This window comes from Enhydra lutris, unplaced genomic scaffold, assembly GCF_002288905.1.
Source record: "Enhydra lutris kenyoni isolate GAN:26980312 unplaced genomic scaffold, ASM228890v2 scaffoldscaffold9, whole genome shotgun sequence".
Lineage (NCBI taxonomy): Eukaryota > Metazoa > Chordata > Mammalia > Carnivora > Mustelidae > Enhydra > Enhydra lutris.
This window is the reverse complement of record NW_019154093.1, coordinates 21203532-21229285: the sequence shown is the minus strand read 5'-3', so window position 1 is coordinate 21229285 and position 25754 is coordinate 21203532. Positions and strand designations below refer to the sequence as shown.

Below are 25754 nucleotides of genomic sequence, written 5' to 3'. Positions count from 1 at the left end.
TTGGCTTTGTAAGTACTGGCTACCTATTAATGGGCTCTCAAGATTTTTTTAGTGTCCAACTTGATTGCTTAACAACATCACTACCATATAACCTAAGCAAACAGATAGGCATCTGATATAAACAAAGTATTTAATGCCTTTTCCTAGAAATGTCTGAAAGGTAAAAGGAAAAAAGGAATCTGTATAAAGAGAGAGCTACTGAGTAACATCTTAAAAAATTGGAAACTACAGTGTTCAGTCAAATACCTCACAAACAGGTCCGGATGTGCAAAAAAGTCTGCATACATTTCTAAAAGAGATCTTCTTTCAAGAATGAATGTTGGAAGAACTACCTGAAAAACATACACATTTGATCCTTGAGGATCAAATTCCACTACAGATACACATATTGCTGAATTGCTTTAAAAAACACAAAAACAAAAACCCCCAAACCCAAAAATCTCATTCCAGTCATGGTATACCCACCACGTACTGCCCAGGCATGCTTCTGATCCCCACTTCCCAAACTATTCTGATTCAGAAATGCCCATTAACCTGCCCAACAGATGGGAAACAAAGAACAGATTTTGAATGTTCAGATGTCACTTTCTTCGTGCAATCTCCCTAAAGCTCCTGAATCAGAGTAACAATGACAAATGACACTCAGTAGCTACCCTCTGATGCCTACACACATTATGTTACTTTACAACAATCCTGTTCTGAAGAAACTATTATCCCTATTTTACAGTTAAGAAATGAAGCTCAAAGAAAATGAGAAATTTTTTCACTGCTCTGCACTGATGTGGAATTCTGTACTGAACCTCTGCAACTTTCTAATGCTGCTTCTCTCTGATTATTAGCTGTATTAGGCAATTTACCTACTTATGCAACTGTCTTCTCAAGTAAACGATCTCCGAGAATGTGAGGACTACATTTACACATGCATTCATGACTACTATTACGCAGCAAGAGATTTTTAAATGAGCACTAAAGGAATAAATAAGAGAATAAAGATGGGACTCCATCTGAACTCTTTCTAGAAAGGGCTGACCCCAGGAAGAAAAATGTTGAGGGCCTAGGAATGTGGCAGAGGAGAAAAAAATAGGAAACTGGAATATGGAAAGAATGAATGAGAAAGATTAGGAACAACCAATTAAAAAGAGAAGTATTTCATTAGGAAATGAAAGAACAGTTTTTGAAATGTCTATCAGATTATGAATTAGTCATTATGGAGCACCAAGTAAAAGATTTCCTTAAATTTAGTAATTACTGTGCATCTACTATATTCAAGATCCTGTGTTAAATATTGTGGACAAGGCAAAGGTAAGGATGAGAGAATACCATCAGTACTTAAATTTTAGGTGGAATACTAGGGCGCCTGGGTGGCTCGGTCGGTTAAGTACCTAACCCTTGGTTTCGGCTCAGGTGATGATCTCAGAGTCGTGGGATCAAGCCCTGCATCAGGTTCCATGGTCAGCACAGAGTCTGCATGAGATTCTTCCCCCTTCCCTCCCTTTCTATCCTTCCCCCCCGCTCAGCACATGCATATACCCTCTCTGAAGAAATAAATCTAAAAAAAAAAAAAAAAAAAAAAAATCTTTAGATGGATTGTGACAAATATACAAGAGATGTTCAAAGTGTCCTGGGAGTTCAGGAGAGGGAAAGATCATGTTCTGCTGGGGGACCAGAATGAAGGCAGAGCTGGGAAATGATTCACTAAGGTGGCACTGGAGAAAAGCCTTAGAGAAGAGTATGGCTGTAACAGAGGAGAAAACAGAAGAATAAGACATGGACATGGGTGGGGGGTGGAGGGAGGCAGAGAAAGGAAATACGTGTGACAGGGAATGACCAGTGGACCACCATGGCTGGGTATATAAAGACTACATAAGAGACTGATCTAAGGAACACAGCTTAGAAAAGGACACTGTGGCTCTAACATTTAGAATGTTTATAGTAAGACTCCAGTATTTACATTTTAAGTAAACTGTTTCCTATGTATGTATGTTCATAATCTAATATGGTTAGACTGGTAGGTAAGCTTATGTGCTGACTTGGTGCAATGAACTCACAACTCTCCAACAGAGAAATTAAAAATGCCAAATGACAAACAGGCGTACTTTTTTTTTTTTTTTTTTTTTTTGAGAGGGAAAGAGAGAATCCAAGCAGGCTCCACCCACGGCACAGATCCAGACACAGAACTCAATCTCATGACCCTGAGATACTGAGCTGGCCAAAATCAAGAGTTGGATGCTTAAACAACTCAGCCAGTGAGGCACCCCAGAAGTAAATACTTTTTATAAACAGCTCTTAAAAGAAAAGATAAAGATTACTATTACCAGCAGAAAAATGGACAAAAGAACTGAACAGGCAATTCAAAAAGAAGAAATGGCCAAAAACCAAAATTTGATATGTAATTAAAAGATTTTTTTCCTCCCTACTTAAAAAAAATTTTCCTGAGAACTCCCATTCAACAGATCACCTTCAATGTTTTTTGGTCAGGTAAATGGAACAGGGCTAGATTGTCTTCGACCTGGGTTCAAGTACTTACTTTGCTGCCACTTCATGTAAGGAGGCCCTGGAAAATGAATTCGACATCCCTAAGTTTGTGTAAAAGGAGGAAAATCCCATGCCCTGCTTATATCTTAGAACTACTTTGAAGGGGGAAAAAAAAAACCCAACTACTTTGAAGACCAAGTGAGGTAAATGGGATGTGACTTTATAGTACTTCCAAACACTATGAAGTGCTTGGGAAATAACTTTAAAAAGTATCTGAGGTGAGAAGATACATTTTAAAAATAGGAGAATGAGATAAAAATTTATGGCACTGTCAAGCAGAGAAAGACAACTGTCATATGGTTTCAACTTCAATGTGGAACACAAGGAACAGAACAGAGGACCTTAGGGGAAGGGAGGGAAAATGCACTGGGAAAAAATCAGAGAGGGAGACAAACCATGAGGCTCTGGACTCTGGGAAACAAACTGAGGATTACAGAAGAGGGGTGGAGGGGATGGGGCAACCAAGTGATAGGTACTAAGGAGGACACGTGTTGTGATGAGCACTGGGTGTTAGACCAACTAATGAATCATTGAGCACTACATCAAAAACTAATGATGTACTTATACAGTGAACATAAAAAAATTACTGTATTATTGTAATACTCTGGAATGCATAAAGGCATCAAGATTTCAGAATCTGTTGGCAATCACAGCCCTTCGTGCCAGTAAAGATTTCTAAAATAGCTAATTTTTAACATTTCTGGTAAAAAAAAATTATTATATCTTTCACAATATAACAAGCTTATAGTGGCTATGGACCAAATATAGACTATCTGGCAGAGAAAATTATGTGAGGCACGATTTACAAAACTGAGTATGGCAGACACTTTTGGTTGCCTATGCAGATCCCTGCTTCATCCTTAGTAACAGAATTCTGATTCAGTTCAGGTTCAGGCTCTAGGTAGCCGTGAGGGTCACAGATCTCACGGGGTGAATGTGGATTAATCTGTATCATTTAACCTCCCTTGCTAGTGACTGGCTCAGGTGTGGGCACACACATAGCTCTGGCCAACGAGATTCAATTGAAAGTCTGAGGGGCTGGGAGGCCTGTGTAGCTCAGTTGGTTAAGTGTTTGCTGCTCCCCTGCTTGTGCTGTCAAATAAATAAATAAAATCTTTAAAAAAAAAAAAAAAGGAAGTCTGGGTGCCTGGGTGGCTCAGTGGGAGAGCCTCTGCCTTCGCTCAGGTCATGGTCTCAGGGTCCTGGGATTAAGCCCCACGTTGGGCTCTCTGCTTAGCGGGGAGCCTGCTTCCCTCCCCCCGACCCCACTTGCTGCTCTGCCTACTTATGAACTCTCTCTGTCAAAAAGAAAAGAAAAAAAAAAAAAAAAAAAAAAAAAAGGAAGTCTGAGGGGCCACTTCAGAAGACCATCCTTCCCTAACAACAACAAAAAATCCACGAGAAGAAATTATTTTTCTGCCTCTTGACATTATTTGCCTAAGGATGGCATGACTAAAGTGTGACACCCATTTTGCAATGACAAGGAGACAAGCCTGAATGTGAAAGTCAATATGGAAGAACAGAGAGTTTCTAACACACAACTGATTGAATTAATCAGTCCCACAACTACTCTACTTCTAGCCTTCTCATTGTATGAGCTAATAAACCTGGTATTGTTCAAGTTATCTTCTGATGAGTCTTCCATTACTAAAGACCAAAACCGACCATGGTGGAAGATATAGAATAGAAATATTTAGATGTCAACATCTAAAATTAAGCTCTAACTTACAAATCTGAAGTAGTAATTCTGCCCTAGTAAATGCAATCTAATGATCACTGAAAAAGTTCTGGGACAAACCCAGAACATTCCTGCCAAGTATGCTGGATTCCACAAATAAATGCTAGCCTTGTGTTTCTGTTCTCACTTAGATTTGAGGTAAAGGATTTGATTATAGACACTTATCAGAAAGTATTATGGATTAGTTTTTTTTTCCTCAATAGGCCTCTAAATCCAAAAGCAAAATAAAGCTGACTGGTGTCAAAGACTCTCTAGCACTGTATTTGATTTGGTCATAACAAAAGTGAGAATCCTAAATTTTATTAACTTTCTAAAGCCAGACAGAATAATCATCTAACCAAGATGAAAGTTACTGTAGCTCAGGTCTTTAAGATGAGACACGGCAGTAAAAAGATTGGATTTTGAGATCACAGACCATATTAGAATCTCCGTTTTGCCCGTTTCTAGGACTCAGCCAAGTTACTCAGCCTCTATGAGTTTTAGTTTTCTCATCCGTAAAATCTTAACAGTAACACCTCTGCAGAGCTGTGAGAATTAAGTACAAGGATGAGGTTTCCAGCACAGTGGTGAGATATATAATAGGCACCCATATATTCTAGTCTCCTAACTTAACAGGGCATTCTGTTTAGACAACTAAGTTTAAATTCAGATTCAAGTTCATTGTGTGGCTCATTGTGTGTCATACCATTTCTCATTTACTACCTGTTCCAATCCTTAACAACCCTGTGAAGTGACCACTGTATGTCCATCTTACATGAGAAACAAAGATCACAGAGGAAGGAACTGCTCAAGATTATATGGCTTGGTGATAGCAGACAGAGGATGCAAACACAGGTCCTCTAAGCCCAAGATTTCAGAACTCTGTTTGTTTTGATTCTGGGCACACTGTACTGCTTAAGGTTTTATCTGTAACTACTAATCAAACTCAACATTATTCCTTGTTTGCCCCCAAGAAAACCCAAATCTAATTCATATTATCCACATATACTATATTTCTATGAATTCTAGTTTACATATTTTATCCATTTATAAAAACTCTCAGTTTATTCATCTACATATAAATTAAACCACAAGTGTAACAGAGGTTATGTCATTATGCTACATTTGCAAGCCACATTCACTGTACAATCACTGAGAATCCACACATACACGTTAAAACTTACAGCAAATGACAAATTTAATTCTTACCTTAGTAAGATCCATTCCAAGCCTAACTTGTGACAAGAGATGCATGATAACACTTTTGTGCTCTTCCACCGACCCTGCCTCCCCTTCATCATCTCTATCATCATGTGAGTCGAAAAGGTCTAAAATAAAACAGATCTGATTAGACTGGTATTAAATTGGGCCAATATGTGGCCCAGTGCTACAAATCTTTTTTTTTTTCAAACAAATGTTTTTAAGAAAAAGAGTTAAATTTGGGGCACCCAGGTGGCTCGGTCAGTTAAGCGTCTGCCTTCAGCTCTGGTCATGCTGGGATTGAGCCCCTCATTGGGCTCCCTGCTCAGCAGGAAGACTGCTCCTCCCTCTCCCACTCCCCCTACATTTCTCTGTGTCAAGTAAATAAATAAAATCTTTAAAAAAAAAAAAAAAAAAAAAAAGAGTTAAGTTCTCCAAGGTCACTTACCAGCATCACTTGTTCCATTGGACATGGAAGAATTAAGTGACTCTGTGGTATCTGGACGCTTTAGACTATTTCCTGAACTGCTGTGTGTCAAGACTGAGGCAGATCCAGAGGAACTAAAAAAAAAAAAGCAGTAATTATCTTCTTAAGCCTTTTAAGAAAGCAATTCAGGCCTAGTAAGACATTAACCTATAAAGCTATCTGAAACCAATACAGGCAGACAGAGGACAGAAACAAGCTAGACTTACAGTGAGCTGTAAGGTCACACACACACATACACACTTTCCAACTCCCTGTCACCCTCATTCTGAGACTGTAAACTGTAAAGTGTGATGACTATTTCTTGTCTTGTGCTTTTTGCATAGTGTGTGCTCAACCAAGCCATGCTGAAAGGTCATCAAAAATCAGTAAGAGTTTTGCTTCTGCAACTAAGTTTAAAACTAGAGTTCATTTTCTTGTCACATTACTTTGCATCAAATTACATATTACTTCTCCGCAACAATTTCTAGGACCTGAAAAATTGCCAAGTCTATTACTTAAGTCTCAAAAGATGTTGTGTCTATATTTTTGAGATCCTTTGATAAAAGCCCACAATGGTATTTAACATTCTTCCCATATAAATAAATAAATAAATAAATAATTCTCAATAAATAATTCCCAAATAAAAAAATCGTTATTTGGGGAATTGTAAATAATTTGTTGGTGCTGCTTGTTTCTAGAAGCCCATGCAGGTAAAGTTTTAAACATTTCCTGTCAGTCATATGGGGAACATTTTGCTAGCCCATTAGAAATATACAGAATTAACCTTTTCCTTCTAGTATTCACTTTCAGGAAGAAACTTTTGACCTTTCACAAATCTTACAGAGCATGATATCCTCTCTTTCCCCCATTGCACTTGATTTGAAAAGATGATGGTTTAAATATTGTTGAAGATTGTGGTTTTTTATATACTTCTTTCTTTTTGGTGGATATTTAGGGCAATTAATAGTTAATAGAACAGGTAGTGGATGAGGTGGAGAGGCAAATTCTTCTGGCTCACCAGAGAAAAATAAGACAACCACGGTGGATATACTAGTGTTTTAGGTGTATAAGGGAGAGGTAGTATGGCATTTTTTTCCAGTCTGGGCAAAGCCCAAACTGAATATAGTCAACAGTCAACTCTAGGGTTTGGGTTTGACTTCTGTTGAATAATAGTTTCAGTATCCTTTATGGATTAATAAATTCTATGATCTATCTTTGAAGAATTCTTTTGTGAAACTGGAGAGTAGACAGTATGATATGTAGAAATAATACCAGACAGTTTTTAACATCCATTTAACTGCAGTGTGGGAAAACTGGAGTGTAATCATACTGCTTTGGCTACACTGGCATCTGTTACCTATTTTTTTTTTTAAGATTTTATTTATTTGACAGAGATCACAAGTAGGCAGAGAGGCAGGCAGAGAGAGGAGGAAGCACGCTCCCCACTGAGCAGAGAGCCCGATGCGGGGCTCGATCCCAGGAACCTGGGATCATGACCTGAGCCGAAGGCAGAGGCTTTAACCCACTGAGCCACCCAGGCGCCCCAACATCTGTTACCTATTAACGTACTTTTGGTGTGTATCTGAAAGGATATTTTCTGCCCTAAATCATTTATTTATCAATAAATGCCAGTAAGTGGAAATTTAAAAAAAAATTTAAACATTTAAAAACTGTATTTGAAATTACAAAATAAAAAAGCATGGTATTTTTTTAAAAGTAAATTTATGATAACTGAAATTATGAGCTAATTAATAGGTTTAAACAAAGCTTCCTCTTATTGTACCTGTAATCGTAACTCACCCAGGATTACTTGTATATTAATAAAATAATCAAAGGCATACAGTTTACTTAAGTGTAAAAAGAAAGCCAAATTTTTCACACTGATTATTTATAAAATAATACACATATAACCAGTTTTTGTGAAAAATTTATGGATGTAAAGCCTATTATATATTCTAATTTAAACACACGCCCTAATTACTTACCTTCTCTTGATTTTTTATTTAATAATAAATTCTGGGGTTGTTTTTTTTTTTTAGAGTTTTTCACTAAGTAGGAAGTACAGAATTCCCATGTACCCTTTTTCCCCATACATGTACAACATCTCTCCCATACCATCACCATTCTGCACCAAAGTGGTACACTAGTAACAACTCATGAACCTACAGCGGCACATCATTTTCTGACTCAAAGTCCGCAGTTTACATTAGGGTTCACTCTCGGTGGTGGACATTCTATAAACTTTGCCAAATCCACCACTGTAGTATTATAGAGAATAGTTTTCCCTACCCAAAAAAATCTGTGCTCCACGTATATTAGAACATTAAAATACTAGAACATTCTAATATTAAAATATCAGATCAATATGTATTCTAATTTAAACATAGTTTGTCCTGGTTACTTACCTTCTTTTATCTATTTTTCAAAAATCCTTAGGTAACTAAATATTGCTTCTTTGATAATTTAGTAGTATACATCACAAGGTACTGTAACTAATGTATACCTCACCAGTTTTGAAAGCCAATGGTAAGAGATCAAATTATCACTAAATAAAAGAGCTGCATGTTTTGTGGCTCTTTGATATATCATCAAAACAGAGTCAATCTTTTAAATCCATTCACCAAAACCCCCAAATTCTTTAAAACATGTATCTTATTTTAGATGCAATTCTGAAGGTCAGATCTATGCTGTGCTTTCCTTTTTTACTCAGGTTAGAAACCACGTTTGGGCCAAATGAAATGCTCAGTAAAGCTCAAAATGAAAAAGGTGACAAATTCTCATTTATCCAATTCATAATTTACCTCAATCAGGAGAAAGAAGTGAAAGAATGCAGTTAAAAAAATAACAGCAACATGGATAAAAATGATATGCATACAGGAAAGGTTTATCTGCAATGGACTAATTTGTATAGTACGTAATCATAATATCATAAACTAAACCAAAAAATGTGAAGGCTGAACTGAATTATAACAGAATCCAAAGTCTTACTGAGTACTTAGGTATGTGCCAAATGCTGTGTCTTTATCTCTGTAACAATTTAACCTCCATAACAACTGTATAAGGTAGATATGATTATTCTCCTCATACATGGATGCTCAGCTCAGAGGTTCAGTGACCAGCGTGAGGTCACACAACTGGTAAGCAGCGGAGCCATTTCAAATGCACGTCTGGCTCCAAAGCACAAGTTCTTTCCAATGTGGACTTCCATCTAGTTTATAATTGTGTGCAACCATACCGTTCAGTGACATAGTTCACATAGAAGCTATCAGTACTGCAGGTCTTTAGAAAGTGAGCAATGAAAACACTTTCATGTTCTCTTCCTTCAGAGACCGAAAAACAGTAGACAGAAACTTGACCCCAGAGTAAAGTAGTAGCAGCTGATAATCAGCAGGTGTCTCAGGCTCAATGCCTATCAAGATCAGGCAGAGACCATATACTGTGAACTAGGCTAGATTATAAGGAATACAGACCTGGAACCAACATACTCAATTTGAAGGGATTTAAGGCTCTGTGGCTCACTCAGCTGAGTGTCTGCCTCCAGCTCAGGCCATGATCCCAGGGTCCTGGGATCGAGTCCCACACGGGGCTCCTCGCTCAGCGGGGAGCCTGCTTTTCCCTCTGCCGGTTGCTCTCCCTGCTTGTACTCTCTCCCTCTCTCTGACAAATGAATAAATAAAATCTTTAAAAAAATAAAAAATAAACAAAACAAAACATCCCCCCCAAAAGTCAACAAACACTCTGCTGGTCAAATAAAACATCTGCAGTCCCTACCAGTTTGGGAATCCAGATTAGGGCATACAAGGAGAGCATAAAATTGAGGGAGAAAAGGAATCCAGTGGTTAGCTGGACACAGAACTTAACTCTGGGCCCCTTCAAATGGGAGGTTCATCAATTGTGTATTTGTCATGGGATGGGTACCAGGAGAGAACAGAGAAGGAAGCTTACAAGGAGAAAAGAGAAAAGCCCGTGAGCCTACCAGTGACTCTGCAGACATGCCTATTACATGTACAACAACTAAGTATTTTAAAATTTCCTATTTCATAAAAATTTCAGGAGAACCCCTTGAAACTGGGGCCAGACTCAGATACTACAAGCTTTCCTGAATACGGTTTTATGCTTCTGGAGGACAGATGAATCCGTTTTGATATTCAATTGTACTCTGTTTAGCATAACACCTAATGTTCGATATAAGATATCATTCTTGGTTCTATTTAAAGAAAACTTGCTTGGAAACATCAAAAATCAATAGTAAGTTTTATCAGAATTTTCTTCCAAATGCTTATTTCCTTTTAACCCCACTATCATTAAAAAAAAAAAAAAAAAAAAATTTTTTTTTTTTTTCAAAATTAAAGCTAATTCCTACTAGCAAACTGCTAATAATGGTTTCTCAATAGTTTATTTCCCCCCATACACCATTAAGAAACCAAGATGCTAAACCAAGCCTTTCTGCTAAACTGGTCTTGAGTTGTGGGTTCAAACCTCTCTTCCTTTAGTCTCATGGCTTACCAGTCACTGTATCACACCTATATCACAGATAGTTCACTTTTTCCCACATTCAAAAACTGAATTTGATCCACTAAGACACAAAACTTCTTGAACCAGTCCATTATTTTCCTTACAAATTTTGAGATTTTGAAGAGTTATGATCCAACTGTATAGGAATACTATATTTCTCAGTTCATGTGTACACTTAAGAAAACTAGGGGGCGCCTAGGTGGCTCAGTGGGTTAAGCCTCTGCCTTCGGCTCAAGTCGTGATCTCAGGACCCTGAGATCAAGCACCGCATCCAGCTCTTTGCTCAGGAAGCCTGCTTCCCCCTCTCTCTCTGCCTGCCTCTTTGCCTACTTGTGATTTCTGTCAAATAAAATAAAATCTTAAAAAAACAAAGAAAGAAAGAAAGGAAGGAAGGAAAAACCACAGTCCTATACAGTATTTCTCGTTAAAAGAAACCAAGATATGAGGCCTAAGAATTGGCTAGGTGGCCGATGTACTGGGCTTACAAATTCACATATAATCATTTCCAAATGTGCATCATCCTACAAAGCAAACCTCAAGCTGTAACAATAATATCAACTCCTGAGAAAGCAGCAGAGTTGGAAAAAAGGCTCAACAAAAATTAAGCCAACTGTATCTACAATAAACACAAGTAACATTAAACAAATAAATATTAATTTGCTATATTTGAGTGCTTAATGCCAGATACTTTATTAAGCACTTGACTGACATTATTCTCATTTAAATATTCACAATGACCCCTTGAAGTTTAAACTATTATTTATCCTCATTTTACAAATGAGGAAACTGAGGATTAAATAGGTTAAATAACTTGACTAAGATCACACACCTTTGTTGTTGTTTTTGAAGATTTTATTTATTTGAGAGCGAGCGAGTGCACAAAAGCAGGAAGAGCGGAAGAAGGAGAAGCAGGCTCTCCACGGAGCAGGGAGCCTGACATGGGGGTCGATCCAAGGACCCCAGGATCATGACCTGAGCCCAAGGCAGCTGTTTAACTGACTGAGCCACCCAGGTACCCCTGTTGTTGTTGTTTTTTAATTATTTTTTTAAGCAATCTCTATATATCCAACGTGGGGCTGGAATTTAGAACCCCAAGGATCACGAGCTGCACGCTCTGCTGACTGACTAGCCGGCCGCCCAAGATCACACCCCTCTGAAGCAAACCAGATTTAGATCTATTCTTTCTGAGATTCTAAAACCCAAAGTCTTAACCATGGCAACTATAGCAGGCCATGTTTTGCTTATCAGCTACCAGGTAAATGACTTTACAAATATAAAGCCTTGTTTTGCAATGGAACATACCTAGCTTTTTCAATGGTAAAAAACCAGTCAAATATCTTCTAATGAGAGAAAATCTATCATCAATATCTATCAAAATCTGCCTGGAATCCACATGCTTCCCTCATTCCCATGCTATTATCTTACCGAAGTCTACCAACATTTCTCAATTTAGTACCCCGTTTAGGCTGATCTCCCTACCTGTAATGCAGCCCCACTTCATTCAATTCTAAACACAATCTAGGCAGTCTATTTTTCTAAAATGCAGACCTGACCAGCAACTACTATTTTTTTGTGAGGAAATGTCCAAAATTTGTAAAAGGCTAAAGGAGTCTTAGATGACCTGGCCTTTTTCAACAACACCTTCTGCGTCTTTTTTTTTTTTTTTTAAACAACTTGTGCTACAGCCAAATTCAACAAATTACAGCTCCCCCAAAGTAGCCCAACTCCTCTCCCTTTGTCTACAGGCCTGCCTTAAAAGGGTTCTATCTCCAAGAAAACATTTCCATTTTCCCCTCCTTACTGCCATGTCCCTTCTCCCTGCTCACTCACATTCTTACCTTACAATCACACCCCCTCCCTCCTCTGTGAATCCTTCCCTCACTTCTAAGGACTTCAAAATGCTCCCTGGCTTTCTGTGCTTAGCACAGATCCCACTGGATTATGCCTGCAGCAAGTTCCCTGAAGGCAGAAACTGGGGCTTTTTTCAGCTCTGGATCATTCCTCCACTAGTATAGTGCCTGGCTTATAGGTGTTGTGTATCTCCACTCTAATATAAAACAAGTAATGGTGCCCTCTTATTTGTATAATACATAATACTTTCTAGCTTTCTTACTTTCATCTGATCCTCTAATGTTAGCACTATGGAAATAATGTCAGGAGTTCAATTAACAATACTGGCATATTACTTTAGCTGATGCTAATTTATTCTATTTGAATTAAGTCAAAAGTCACAGAACTGGCTTTGCTCAATTAAGCCAATCAAAAAAGCAGCTTTATTATAAGGGAGTCCGTCAATCCCACCAGTCTCAAAATAAAATTAATTTTTAAAATCAAGAGTCATTTAAATACATAGCTCAATTACTTACTCTATTAAGCGCTTTGGGGATGAGCCACTTTGATGGAATTCATCAGCATCATAGAATTCGTCTTCACTGCTAGAATAAGAGAACTCGGGGACAGTATTTGGAGACAAGTTGACATGGCTTGGAGAAGTCAAATTGCTACTAGGTGGTGAGTGCCCACTGCCTAGGAAGTAAAAACATTTTAAATTAGGAGACAATGTTGGTAATAGAGGGGAAAAAAATTAGGGAGATGGAGTCAAAACGGGCTTTTCTAAAATCAAGAAAAGTTAAGTTGGCAGAAGTCCTTACATTCTCTGTAAAGAAAATCAACACTTAACCTAGCCAAAGAAAAAGGCAAATCACGTAATAGAATGGGACATAGACTTTTAAATGAAAAACTGCTATGTTCCCATTTATAAATATCCATAATTAGAAAGGGAGCTCTTTCAATTGTAATCACAGTGTGGGAGTTCCGGAGTCTGAAGCCCCACAACAGATACAATACCAATGGAGAGCCAGGCCTCCTATTTTATACTACATAACCAGATATTTTTAAAATGCAGCAGGGACACAATGAGAATGCATAATGGAAAGAATACCAAAGACCACATGAAAGTTAAAATATTGTCCAGGATATCACATTCACATTAGTCATTATGTTTTGGCAGTTACATGAAAACACAAAAGCACCACACACAGCCCTAGCACTCAACATCCAAACTCCTTACTTCTTTTCTACCTACGTCAAAGTCAGGTGCCTGGGGCTCAGGGGCAAAGAAAAACAGAGGTCTACTATGGGAAGAAAGTGGAAAAGTAAAGGACTAGAAAAAACATCTTTCTATACCTAAGCAGTCTAAGGAAACAGAAATTAACAGAGATCCACAGAAAGACTACTATCTAATCTCTGTGATCATGATTCACTGTCTAGTAACAAACAATAAAAGTATCAAACCATGAAGGACTACTGAGATTAATTCAACAAGTGTTTATAGAGCATCTACAGGCTCTTGGCAATTTATGCCAATCTGCTATAGATGCTTGACAGAGATTAAACTTAATTAAGTCAATGCTAGTAATCTAAAAACCAAGGCCACAATTACAGAAGTTGAGAAACAGCAGCAACAAAAATGAATCCACAGTCACCCACGGATTGTTAGCCCATTCTTGCGTCAACAGTTAGAGAAAAAGCACATCCACCTGCCACATTTAGTTGCCATGTTCACAAAGATATTTTAAAAACATTAACAGAAAAAGTTTGCACCAAAAAAGGTAATCTTACTGTGGAAATTCCAAATATAGTTCATCTTAGCAAATAACTTTAAATTCCCCACCCCCTGCAATACTGGCAGTAAAACTGGAAAGACTTTCTCTTACTGAAACAGGCAATAATAGCAATAGTAATAATAATAAAGCCCCCAAACCACCCAGGAATTAAAAATGATTAAGTAACATGCAAACACTCCAGGTGATCACACAATTAAAAATGTGTCCAAGAAGAAAATGAGTTTGGGGAAAAACAAACAAACAAACAAACAAAACAAAACAAAAAAACCAACAAACACAAAAAACTGAGTTTTCCCTAAAGAACAAACAATATTTTTTTTCCTCAGTTGTTACCTTGTTTCTTTTTTGTATCAAAGAGAGAGTTAAGGAAAGGTGAAGAAGAAATTAGGTTGGAAAAAAGCAAGAAATAAATCACATGTTAATTTCATTTCTAAAAGTCCTTTAAATATACCTACTCTAAAATGCTGTGTTTTAAAAGTTATCTTCTGAAATAATTTATATCCTAAATTATTTATTATAATTATCCTAAATGTACACAGGAAGAATACCGACTTTTTCAAAGTTTGTAACTGATTTTATGTATCTCTAAACAGACAATTCTGGCTGTTTCCAAGCTGACAAAATCCTTTCTTTAGTAAAAGGTGAAAAGATTTTATATAATCTGAAGAGAAACCAAAGTATCTTTTTTTTTTTTTTGGGAGAGAAAGAGGGAGAGACAGGGAGAACAAGAACCTTTATTTATTTATAATATTTATTTATTTGACAGAGAGAGCACAAGTAAGCAGAGCCGCAGGCGAGAAGCAGGCTCTCTGCTGAGCAGGGAGACTGACATGGGGCTCGATCCCAGACTGAGCCACCCAGGAGCCCCAGGGAGAGTGAGAATCTTAAGTAGGCCCCTCACCAACCAAATGTGCCCAATCCGATGCAGGGCTCTGTCTCAAGACCCTGAGATCATGACCTGAGCCGAAATCAAGAGGCGGATGCTTAACAGACTGAGTCACTCAGGTCTCCTAGAGTATCCTTTTACATTAAAACAAAAAACAAAACAAAACAAAAAAGAAAACACAGGTACTATTTTTAAAATGAACAAAAGGTGATACAAGTAATGAAATACAGGGAAAAAGTCAGCCAAACATTTCAAGCTCATTATTCAAATTACTTGTATTTTCCCAAGAACTTCAAATAAGAGCTATTTTTGCTTTCTTTCAAATTCAGAAGACAGCGGCCAAATATTAAAGAACAAAGTAACAGTATCAGCATCTTTACTAATTCAAATTTCAAAATGGGCTAAAGTTGCAAGGTAATTTTCATTATTACAGGACAGGAGGAAAGTCCTGACTAAGAAAGAAATCTGTGGAGCAACAAACAGGGGCTCACCTCCTACTTCCTCAAGGCATAACAGGGACAAAAGCATGAAGTTTTCCTTTGAGTTGTTCTCAACATAAGACTAATCAGTTTTCAAACAAGAAATTAATCTAATACTAACACTGATAGTATGCCTGTAAATTACAGGAAAAAATAAAGGCCATAGTCTAAATAAAGAGACTACATGTTAAAATGAAGTATCTTTTTTTGCTTATAAAATGACAAAAATGTGAAAGAATAATACATTTAACCTTAAAAAAATATATGTGCCAAAAGTGCTTGTACAAGGATATTCACTAAGTACTGTTTGTAATAGGAAAATCCTGGAAACAACCTAAATGTCCATCAACAGAAAAACAGGTAATATGTGCTCAGGCAGCCATAAAGAGAACACTGCAGACCTAACAGTATAAACACAGAAAGCTCTCTAAATGTTCTCTGTTAAATGAAAAGAGTAAGTCACAGAAACACATGATGTCATTCAGATTAAAACAACAAGAAGAATACATAATATATTTTCACAGAACTAGGAGAAATAGTACTAAAATTTGTACAGAACCACAGAAAACCCCCAATACCCAAAGTAGTCCTGAGAAAGAAGAATAAAGTGGAAGTATTACAACACCAGATTTTGAAATATACTACAAAGCTGTGATGATCAAAACAGTATGGTATGGCCAGATCAGTGGCATAGAACACATACCCCACAAAGTAAATCCATGATTATACAGTCAATCCATGACAAAGAAGGCAAGAACACTTAACCTGTGACAAAGGAAGCAAGATTATATAATGGGGAAAAGACAGTCTCTCCAAGAAATGGTGCTGGGAAGGCTGGACAGCTGCAGGTAAAAGATGAAACCGAACACTTTCTAACACTATACACAAAAATACACTCAAAAATGGATTGAAGATCTAAATGTGAGACTTGAAACCATAAAAATCCTAGAAAAGAGCACAGGCAAGAATTTCTCTGACATCGGCTGTAGCATGTTTTTCCAGATGCGTCTGAGGCAAGGCAAACAAAGGCAAAAATAAACAATAGGGATTACATCAAAATCAAAAGATTTCCACAGCGAAGGAAGCTATCGACAAAACAAAAGGACACCTTAGTGAATGGGAGAAGATAGCTGCAAATGGTATGTCCAATGAAGGCTTAATATTCATAATATACAAAGAACTTCTACAACTCAATACCAAAAAAAAAAAAAAATCTGATTAAAAAAGGGAGAAGAAAAAAAGGGGGGGGGGGAGGCTCCAGAGGACTGAATAAACGTTTTCCAAAGAAGTACAGATGGTCAACAGACAGATGAAGAGATGCTCAACGTCATGAATCATCAAAATGCAAATCAAAACCACAATGATATCATCTTACACCAGACAGAATGGCTAAAGTCAAAATGACAGGAAATAACAAGTGTTAGAAACACTAATTCAGGGGACGCCTGGGTGGCTCAGTTGGTTGGGCCACTGCCTTTGGCTCAGGTCGTGATCCCAAGGTCCTGGGTTCGAGTCCCGCATCGGGCTCCTTGCTCGGCAGAGAGCCTGCTTCTCTTGCTGCCTCTGCCTGCCTCTCTGTCTGCTTGTGTGTACTCTCTCTATCTCTGGCAAATAAATAAAATCTTAAAAAAAAAAAAAAAAAGAAAAGAGACACTAATTCAGAAAGATACACACACCTCTATGCTTACTGCAGCATTATTTACAACAGCCAAGATTTAGAAGCAATCTGTACCCATTAACAGGTGAATAATGAAAGAAAATGTGGTGTGTACACACACACACACACACACACACACACACACAGGAATATTACACAGCCATAAAAAGGATGAGATTGTGCCATTTGAGACACCATGGATGAACCTAGAGGGTATAATATGCTAAGTGAAATAAGCCCAACTGAGAAAGACAAATACCACATGACTCCACTTATGATTTAAAAACATAACAAAAAACTCCACAAATAAACAAAAAGCAGAATCAGGCCTGTAATACAGATAATAAAATGATGGTTGCCAGACAGGAGAGGGGTGGAGGGTTGAGCAAAATGGATGAAGGGGAGAGGGGAATACAGGATTCCAGTTATGGAATGAGTAAGTCATAGGAATAACAGGCACAGCATAGGGAATATAGTCAATGATAGCATAACAGTGATTAACAGGACAGATGGTAGCTACACACTTGGGGGAACACAGCATAACGTATAAACTTGTCAAATCACTAAGGTGTCACCTGAAACTAATGTAACATTGTTTACTAAATAAATATATATATATATGTGTATATATGTGTGTATATATATATGTATATACATATATCTGGGGCGCCAGGGTGGCTCAGTCAGTTAAGCAACAGCCTTCGGCTCGGGTTGTGATCCCAAAGTCCTGGGATCAGCCCCACAGCAGGCTCCTTGCTCAGCAGGGAGCCTCCTTCTCCCTCTGCTCGCTGGTGCCTTGCTTGTGGCACAACTTGCTCTCCCCCAACTCCGTGTCAAAACAAATAAAATCTTCCAGAAAAAAAAAAAAAAAAAAGGCAATTACTACTCAAGCTTCTGGTTCTATCACAAAGTTAACCACTTCATGTATGGAATGATGGTAAAATTGTACCTCCAACACAAATATGTAACACATTTCACCCTTTTTCCCATCAACAATCAAACACAAACCTTAAATGTTAATGGGGAGTTATAAGAATTAAAGAAATTATATAAATTTGTACCTGTACTATTTGGTGTCGGAGTCTGATGATGTCCCAAGGTAGTTAATACAGGTCCAACAGGTAGCGAAGATGGACGCTGTTCTGACTTACATAACTGAGAAGGTTCTAGAAGATTTGAACATATGAAATAAGTTAGAAAAAAAGCCAAATACAACTGTGTTAACTGCAACTGTGTGGAATTCAAAATCCTAAAGATCAGTAATTTTTAAAACTGTCTTCCATTAAGTCAAGTTCCATGCTACTCCCTCTTCCGGACCTTCTCTCCCCTTTAAACTCAATGGTGATAAACTACCATTTTATCTAAAACATTAGGATATCAAGAGACTAATAAAGGCAGGCCAAAACCTCAGCAAAAATGCTCTATAAAACTAGCAAACGCTTCTGATGATAAAGTCTTTCTAAGCATCAAACCACATAAAATCATTTTAAAATGAGGCACATGGGACACCTGGGTGGCTCAGTTCGTTTAGTGTCCCACTCTTGATTTTGGCTCAGGTCTGGTCTCAGGGTCATGGAATTAAGCCCTGCACTAGGGCTCTGCGCATAGTGGGGAGCCTGCTTGAGATTCTTTCCCTCTCCCTCTTGCACACACATGCATGCTCTCTCTCTCTCTAAAATAAGTAAATCCTTAGGGGCGCCTGGATAGCTCAGTTGGTTATGCATCTGCCTTTGGCTCAGGTCATGATTCCAGAGTCCTGGCATCAAGTCCCGTATTGGGTTCCTTGCTCAGCAGGGAGCCTGCTTCTTCCTCTGCCTGCCATTCCCCTTGCTTGTGTCTGTCTGTCTCTCTCTCACAGACAAATAAATAAATAAATCTTAAAAATACATAAATCTTTAAAGAAATAAAATAGGGGCACAGTAGTATTTCCTCTTTAGCCCAAGATATTATGTTCATTCTCTTAAAGAATCAAAATTCACAAAAGCATTTCACATACTTTTAAGGTTTTTTTTTTTTTTTAAAGATTTTATTTATTTGACAGAGAGACACAGTGAGAGAGGAACAGAAGCAGGGGGAGTGGGAGAGGGAGAAGCAGGCTTTCCGCTGAGCAGGGAGCCAGATGTGGGGTTCAATCCCAGGACCCTGGGAACATGACCTGAGCTGAAGGCAGATGCTTAATGACTGAGCCACCCAGGCACCCCTATTTTAAAGTATTTTTAAAGGGATTTTTTGGTTACAATTTCTGACCTAACTAAATCATCGAGAAAGCAGAAATTCTGGATTCAACAGAAGGAAAAAGGAATTCATACACATAGCTGTTGTCCCTAAGCCTTCCTTTGTTAGTTTAAAAAAAAAAATACTATTGATTACTCTATACTTAAAAATACAGGTCTTCCTAATCGATAGGCGTAACAAATTTCACCTTTCTCTTCCATTACCTAGAGTTCACCATCAAGAAGAAAACATTTGTATTCTTCATAGCTATAAAAAGTATCCCAAAATAGAAAGTTTCTAGATTACCTTCAAGTAGGTCAATGTATATTAAGACCTCTTTGGTAGCATGAATCCTAGGTCATAGGATTCTGTCCCACCAGCTAATCTAAGTCTTAGTAATCATGTTTTCCTTTCATCTCACTATGAAAACCAAAAGCTCTTTCACTGTATTAAAAAAATCCCCCAAACCAAAAATATTATCATCTTTTTCCAGTTCATTTTCTGCTGCTCTATATTTTTGTGATTCCTTTTGTTTATTAAAAAACAAAACGAAGGGTGCCTGGGTGCCTCAGCTGGTTAAGCGTCTGCTTTTTGCTCAGGTCATGATCCCAAGGTCTTAGGATCGAGCCCCACACTGGGCTACCTGCTTAGTAGGGAGCCTGCTTCTCCCTCTCCCTCTGCCGCTGCCCCTGCTTGTGCTCTCTCATTCTATCAAATAAATAAAATCTTAAAAAAAAAAAAAAAAGACAAAACAATAAAACCAAAAATGAGCCCTTCAAGATTTATGATAGCTGTACAAATTAAGTTTTTTCTAATCAATGAAATTGAAACATTTTTGCAAATACCATACCTGGAGGTAAGACAGTCTGGGTAGGCATTGTGTTGATCACAGGTTCCAAGGGACTAGGTTGATATATTGCATCTACAGGATTAATAGTACTCTGAGATAAAGAAACACAGTATAGTTATTTTTAATTAAATGCCCTTCCAGTGCTCACCCTCCCAAATGTACGAAATACCCACATTTCTGACAGCAAAGTCCTGAGGGTAGCTATATAGAGATGCTGATCAAAATGCAAAGAAGAAATGAAATGCATTTATGATATAGAAGTCTAAGAGTTTCTTAAAAAACAAAACATAGTAAGGAGGGAAAATGAAAGAATTTCTGTCATATGGAAAGATAAAGCTAAATGAAAAAACCTGCAAAGAGTTGTAAAATGGTGTGGGAAAATTTCAGGAAGTAAAAAATAGTAACTTCTGAATTCAGTTCAGTACTTCTCACTTAATTCTTAATTCACCACAAATAATGTTTCTCTATTGAAGATAGAAATACTCGCTCTTACTTTGATGTTATTAAACATTACAACTACAACTGGTAAATATACCTGCACCACTGGGATTTTATTTTTCCATCTCATACTATTGCCACCTTCTATCACTGTGTACACAATGTACAGGTACCTAGTTTTATAGTCACTAAATGCAAAGCGATATTATCTTCTAATTGGGGGGTGCAGGGAAGAAAGCTTTCTTTTTGAGGATTTAGAAGAAAAAAAGTAAATATGCAGTTACAGTTTTAGAGGAAAAAAAAGTCTAGGTCTTTCTGATTTCAAGCCAAGAACTTACTCTACCAGCATGAGGACATTTTAAAAACAAGACTCCATAGTTTACTGATGCTTTTTTACTTGGAGGTGGGTAGTTAAGTTTAAACTAAGGTCTTTGCCAGAGTAAAATTTAGATCTATCATTTAGAAGACTATACCAGATAAAACCCAAGAAAGAACGTTTTAAGTTCTTTAGTTTTCTGTGCTCCAGAAAACTAAACTTCAAATATGTATTAGGGAAGGCTTATAACAGGAAATACTGAAACAGATTTAGAAGAGAAATACTTTACTGATGAATGAGCCCCAAAAGTATTCATAAAAATTTAGAAGCCCCTAGCAATGGAAACTGAGTTAAGGGGAAAGTTTTTATAGCATTCTCATTTAAAGCCTAAGTTTTTTTTTTAAAACCCCTTCTCTGCTTAAATATTAAAAATCATTAAATCAGATCTCTTAAATCAACTGACTTGAGCACAAGAATGTCTGATGTTTGTCACAACAATAGTCTACTGACTATAAATATTTTAACAGGAAAATAAAGGATACTTAGAGAAGAGACCCTGAAAATAATCACTAATAAAAACCCTAATAAAATGAAGTAGGGAAGGTTTTGAAGTACTGGGAAGAGGCACAGATAAAACAGACTCGGAATTTTAATTCCTTAGAGTCCTTATTCTACCAAGATTTGGCAAACCTTTTATCTACTAGGGTCCTCGCTTTCCCATTCTGTAACATGAAGAAATGTCTGGATTGTATGTTCTACAGGGGCTTTCTGGTTATTGCTTTATGATTCTATCTTCAGATACTGGACCAGCACATAATAACTAAACAAATGTCTCAACAAGTCCTGCAGCTGTTTTTAGTATAAATTCCTTGTTTTTACCTAATGGTTTTCTTCAAAGAACTCCAAGTGCTTTACAAAGGCAAAATCCCACCATTAATATCAATTCACAGGAAGGAGAGTATGTCACCTCCTTATCTGCACCTTTTATGTAAGAAAAATTACTGAAGAGACTAACTTTGGAAAAAGGGACCAGCAAAATTCTATCTTTTGAACGTAATCTTTTGTCTTCCAGATGAAATGTTCTAAATCTAAAGATTTAGCTAATCTGAAGATCAGATTTTTGCATGTATAAGTACCAAATATCTTTTGTTGCTTGCTTTAATAGAAAATGTAACTATTCCATACTTATCTACAGCCCTTGTTCAATCAATTTCAGGCTAAAATATGTCAAATGACATTCTACACCTTGCTTTGAAAATGAATGTGCAGAGCTTTAGAAGCACAAATAATCCTCAGCTTTAACCAGCTCTAACATTGATAACATTTACGTAAAATAAAAATTATATGTACATGTATTTATGTATAGCTAGCTAGCATTTATTGATTCTGTGCTCATCCTGTACCTTATAACGATGTTCATCTGACGTAGAACTAGCCACCATTCTTTAAAGATGAGGAAACTGAGGCTCAAAGGTCAAGTAACCTGCTTAAGATCACAACTAGTGAGTAGCAGGGCCAGGTTCTAACTGTGTGGGTCTAAGATTTGAACCATGAATGCTTCCCTTTTTAAAAATAAAAACTCTTAAAGAAAAATGCTGTAGTTTTTGATCAGTGATTCAAGCATAGTTATTTTCTAAAAGTTTAGATTTTTTTTTCTAAGTATAAACTTTCTAGATGTTTTTAAATGCAAATGACCAAGCATTTTTGGTGTGTAAAACTGCCAATTTTGGGGGTGTCTGGGTAGCTCAGCTGGTTAAGCAGCTTGGCTTTGGCTCAGGACATGATCTCAGGGTCCTGGGATTGAGTACTGCATTGGGCTCCCTGCTCAGTGGAGAGCCTGTTTCTCCCTCTCCCTGCCGCTCTGCCTACTTGTGCTCTCTCTCTGTCAAATAAATAAAATCTTAAAAAAACAAAAGAACACCTGCCAATTTTCTTAACATAATAAAAAGTAATTTTGCTTTGAGGAAAAAGAGAGAAAAGTAATTGCCAACATGATTTTCCTTAGGATCTTTGGGGACCATAACATGTTAGACAACATATACAGTCCTTTTCCATGAGGCTTACAATATTAAGTGGTAGCTCAGGAAAAGATACTACATTACATTACACTGTATTTAGATCACATAATTGTATTATATCACTCTGGCTCAAACTCTGAACTCAAACTGTGAAAAGAAAGATAAAAATTCCAATGTCTTTAATCCAAATTTTTAAAATGCTTCTTATCTCTGGCTTCTCAAGAAATATGCAAACAATATCGATATTTAACTTTTTTCATTTTAAACCAAATATAAAGATAAGATGCTTATCCTTTTAAGTACAATCATGAGACGGGTTTGAAGATTCTGAAGTTTCCAGGTCTCAGACAAGTAGACATCTGTAAAGTCTTGGGACAAAAAAAGGGGCGGCCTCCTACTTTAGAGACCTCTAAAGAGAAGTTATCATAAAAATAGGGTCACTCCAAATACAATCTTCAAACTCTTTTTTTCCAGATAGGAAATACCCACAATAAAATTTTCTTTTCTTTTTAAAGGAGAGGTTGAACCTAAGGGAAGAGTAAAATGCTGAGGAGGAGGAAAGAATAAGAAAATGGCTATAAGTGAAAGAATCATGTTGCAATTTGTTCTAATAAAAACACAATATATATATACCACAGTAGCAATGACAGTTAACACAACACACAAAATCTAAAAATAAAATAGAAACCAATTAACAATATTAAACAGATTAAGATATGTTTCAATACTGAATCCCTCCCTCCCCTTCTGCTTTCATCTGAGAAAAAAAGACGTTTGACAAGAAATAAAGCATTGTGAGTTATGCCTTAGTCATAAAAGCTGTATTTTCATACCATGATTAACCCCTCATGTTAACACATGCAACGTGATTCAATCTGAACCAACACTTAGAAAAATTTTAACATTTCCCCTGCAAATGATTGCTGAAAGATGGCTAACTTTAGAAGCTTAAGGAAAATTGCAAGAATCAACAACAAAAAGCAGTGAGTAGGTGAAAACAGGAATTTGTGTTGAAAAATGAGTAGAAGTTCAGGCTTCTCCTGACATGACTGGTTATAATGCTCTGCAGAAGTAAAGGGAAAGAAAAAGATTAGATTAAACTTACTATAATTCCATCTGCGTGCTTCTCCGCATTACACTGGTCCTTAAGGAAAAATGTTAAAAATATTAACTTCATTCTTTTACTTAGGTAAGTCCTTGTGTACTTGCTTTCCTATTATGAAAGCTTATTTTACTATTAAGTAACAATGTTAGAAAACTATTTTTTGGCTTCTACTGAGATTGTAATTCCATCTGTACATCACTAGCCAAACATAATTCCATCACTGGCTACACAACCACCAGCAGCAGCAGCATGGCAATTGTTTTTCTATATAGGCACTTAATTAAATTCATTATTAATATCCGATGGAACTGTGTAGTCATATCAGTATCAACTATTAACAGCAGATACACTAACTAAGGATTGAAGACCCTGTATATTATACCAAGTACCCACAACCCCCCAACTCTCACTACACTTTAAAAGTATAAGAATCATATATCCTTAAAAACTTGGGATATAAGACATGATTTCCTGTATTCTGGCTACAGGCCCAAGAATTATACTTTTCTAAATAGATGGTTTTTCTTTTAGTAAACATAATCACTGTATCCATGGAATGACATAGGAATTAACTTACTACCTGACAAATATTCTGCATTTATTATTCCACTTACTCCACCAATAACTCTATAAGGTAGGTGCTATTATTATTCCTATTGGACATTTGAGAAAATTGAGACAGAGAGAGGTGGGGAGTGAGGATTCCAATAGTCTGGTTTCAGAATTCATGTTCTTAATATGCTATTTTGTCTTGCTTATCTTAAGGATGTACTTCAGGAAGAAGGTGGTGGAAAGTTATCAACACATATTCATTTCTGTAATTATAACCCAATTATTTGTATTATGTAGACAGTATGTTTAATTTTAAATAAACTGTTTAAAGTTCTAGCTCATACTATCTGGAAATTGAAATTTCAAAGTTTTAACAGAAACCAGTATTTGGTCTTGGTCTTAAACATAATGGCCAAGTTATAGTTCATTTTTATCTGTAACTTTTTCTTTAACTACTGAATTTACTCAGAAATATACACATTGAAGGGTCAACCAAGACCAATTTGAAGATTTGGGAATATTTTTTTCTTAAGTAGGTACAGAAAAGTATTAACATAGCAGGCCTATCAGCCTGCAAAGTTGACCTTTGGCTAATGACTAGGAACTTGGATTTCAGGAGGGTCCCTACCACTTTATGTGTTAAGACTGGCTCACTGTGCCTAAACTGTTTAAGTAAACAATAGGGTTTACGCTAACAACTACCTTTCCTTCTGGAAGTCTGGAATCTTGTAAGTGTTAGGTAGAGATGCTTACATGTCAAGGTCCCAAGAAAAACTGTAGGTGTTGAGTCTTCAATGAGCTTCTCAGGTAGACAACATTTTACATGAGGGTTTGTTTTTGTTTTTAAGATTTTCTTTGAGACAGAGGGAGAGAGGGAGGGAGAACGAGCGAGCATAGCGGAGAGGAGGACAGAGGGAGAAAGCTAAGCAGACTCCCTGCTGTAAGCAGACTCCCCACTGAGCAGGGAGCCCATGTGCAGCTCGATCCCAGGACCCTTAGATCATGACCTGAGCGGAAGGCAGAGACTTAACCAACTGAGCAACGCACATGCTCCAAAATTTCACATATGTTGTCACAATTTGTTGCTGGTAGAAGTAAGCACAGTCTGAGTCTACTGGGAGAGGAGAGGATACTTGGAAGTTTGTGTCTGGTTTCCTCTGGATTTTGTCCCAATGTCTTT

General features: G+C 37.1%; 1 protein-coding gene across 10 annotated transcripts in view; it reads right to left on the bottom strand.

Annotated features, from left to right (window-relative positions):
* LOC111142973 (oxysterol binding protein like 9) overlaps positions 1–25754 on the bottom strand; it is a 175697-nt gene that overhangs the window by 9130 nt on the left and 140813 nt on the right. For 7 of the 10 annotated variants that reach the window (XR_002640297.1, XR_002640298.1, XM_022496334.1 and 4 more), the window contains 7 exons: positions 24023–24061; positions 20146–20236; positions 18143–18247; positions 12800–12959; positions 5901–6013; positions 5462–5580; positions 247–332 (listed from right to left, as the gene is read on the bottom strand). Coding sequence is in view for 8 of the 10 variants with exons in the window: in XM_022496334.1 (XP_022352042.1) it covers positions 247–332; positions 5462–5580; positions 5901–6013; positions 12800–12959; positions 18143–18247; positions 20146–20236; positions 24023–24061 (713 nt within the window). In the remaining 2 variants the exon portion in view is untranslated. The remainder of the gene's footprint in view (positions 1–246; positions 333–5461; positions 5581–5900; positions 6014–12799; positions 12960–18142; positions 18248–20145; positions 20237–24022; positions 24062–25754) is intronic. The other 3 variants (XM_022496335.1, XM_022496337.1, XM_022496340.1) reach the window with 1 other exon arrangement.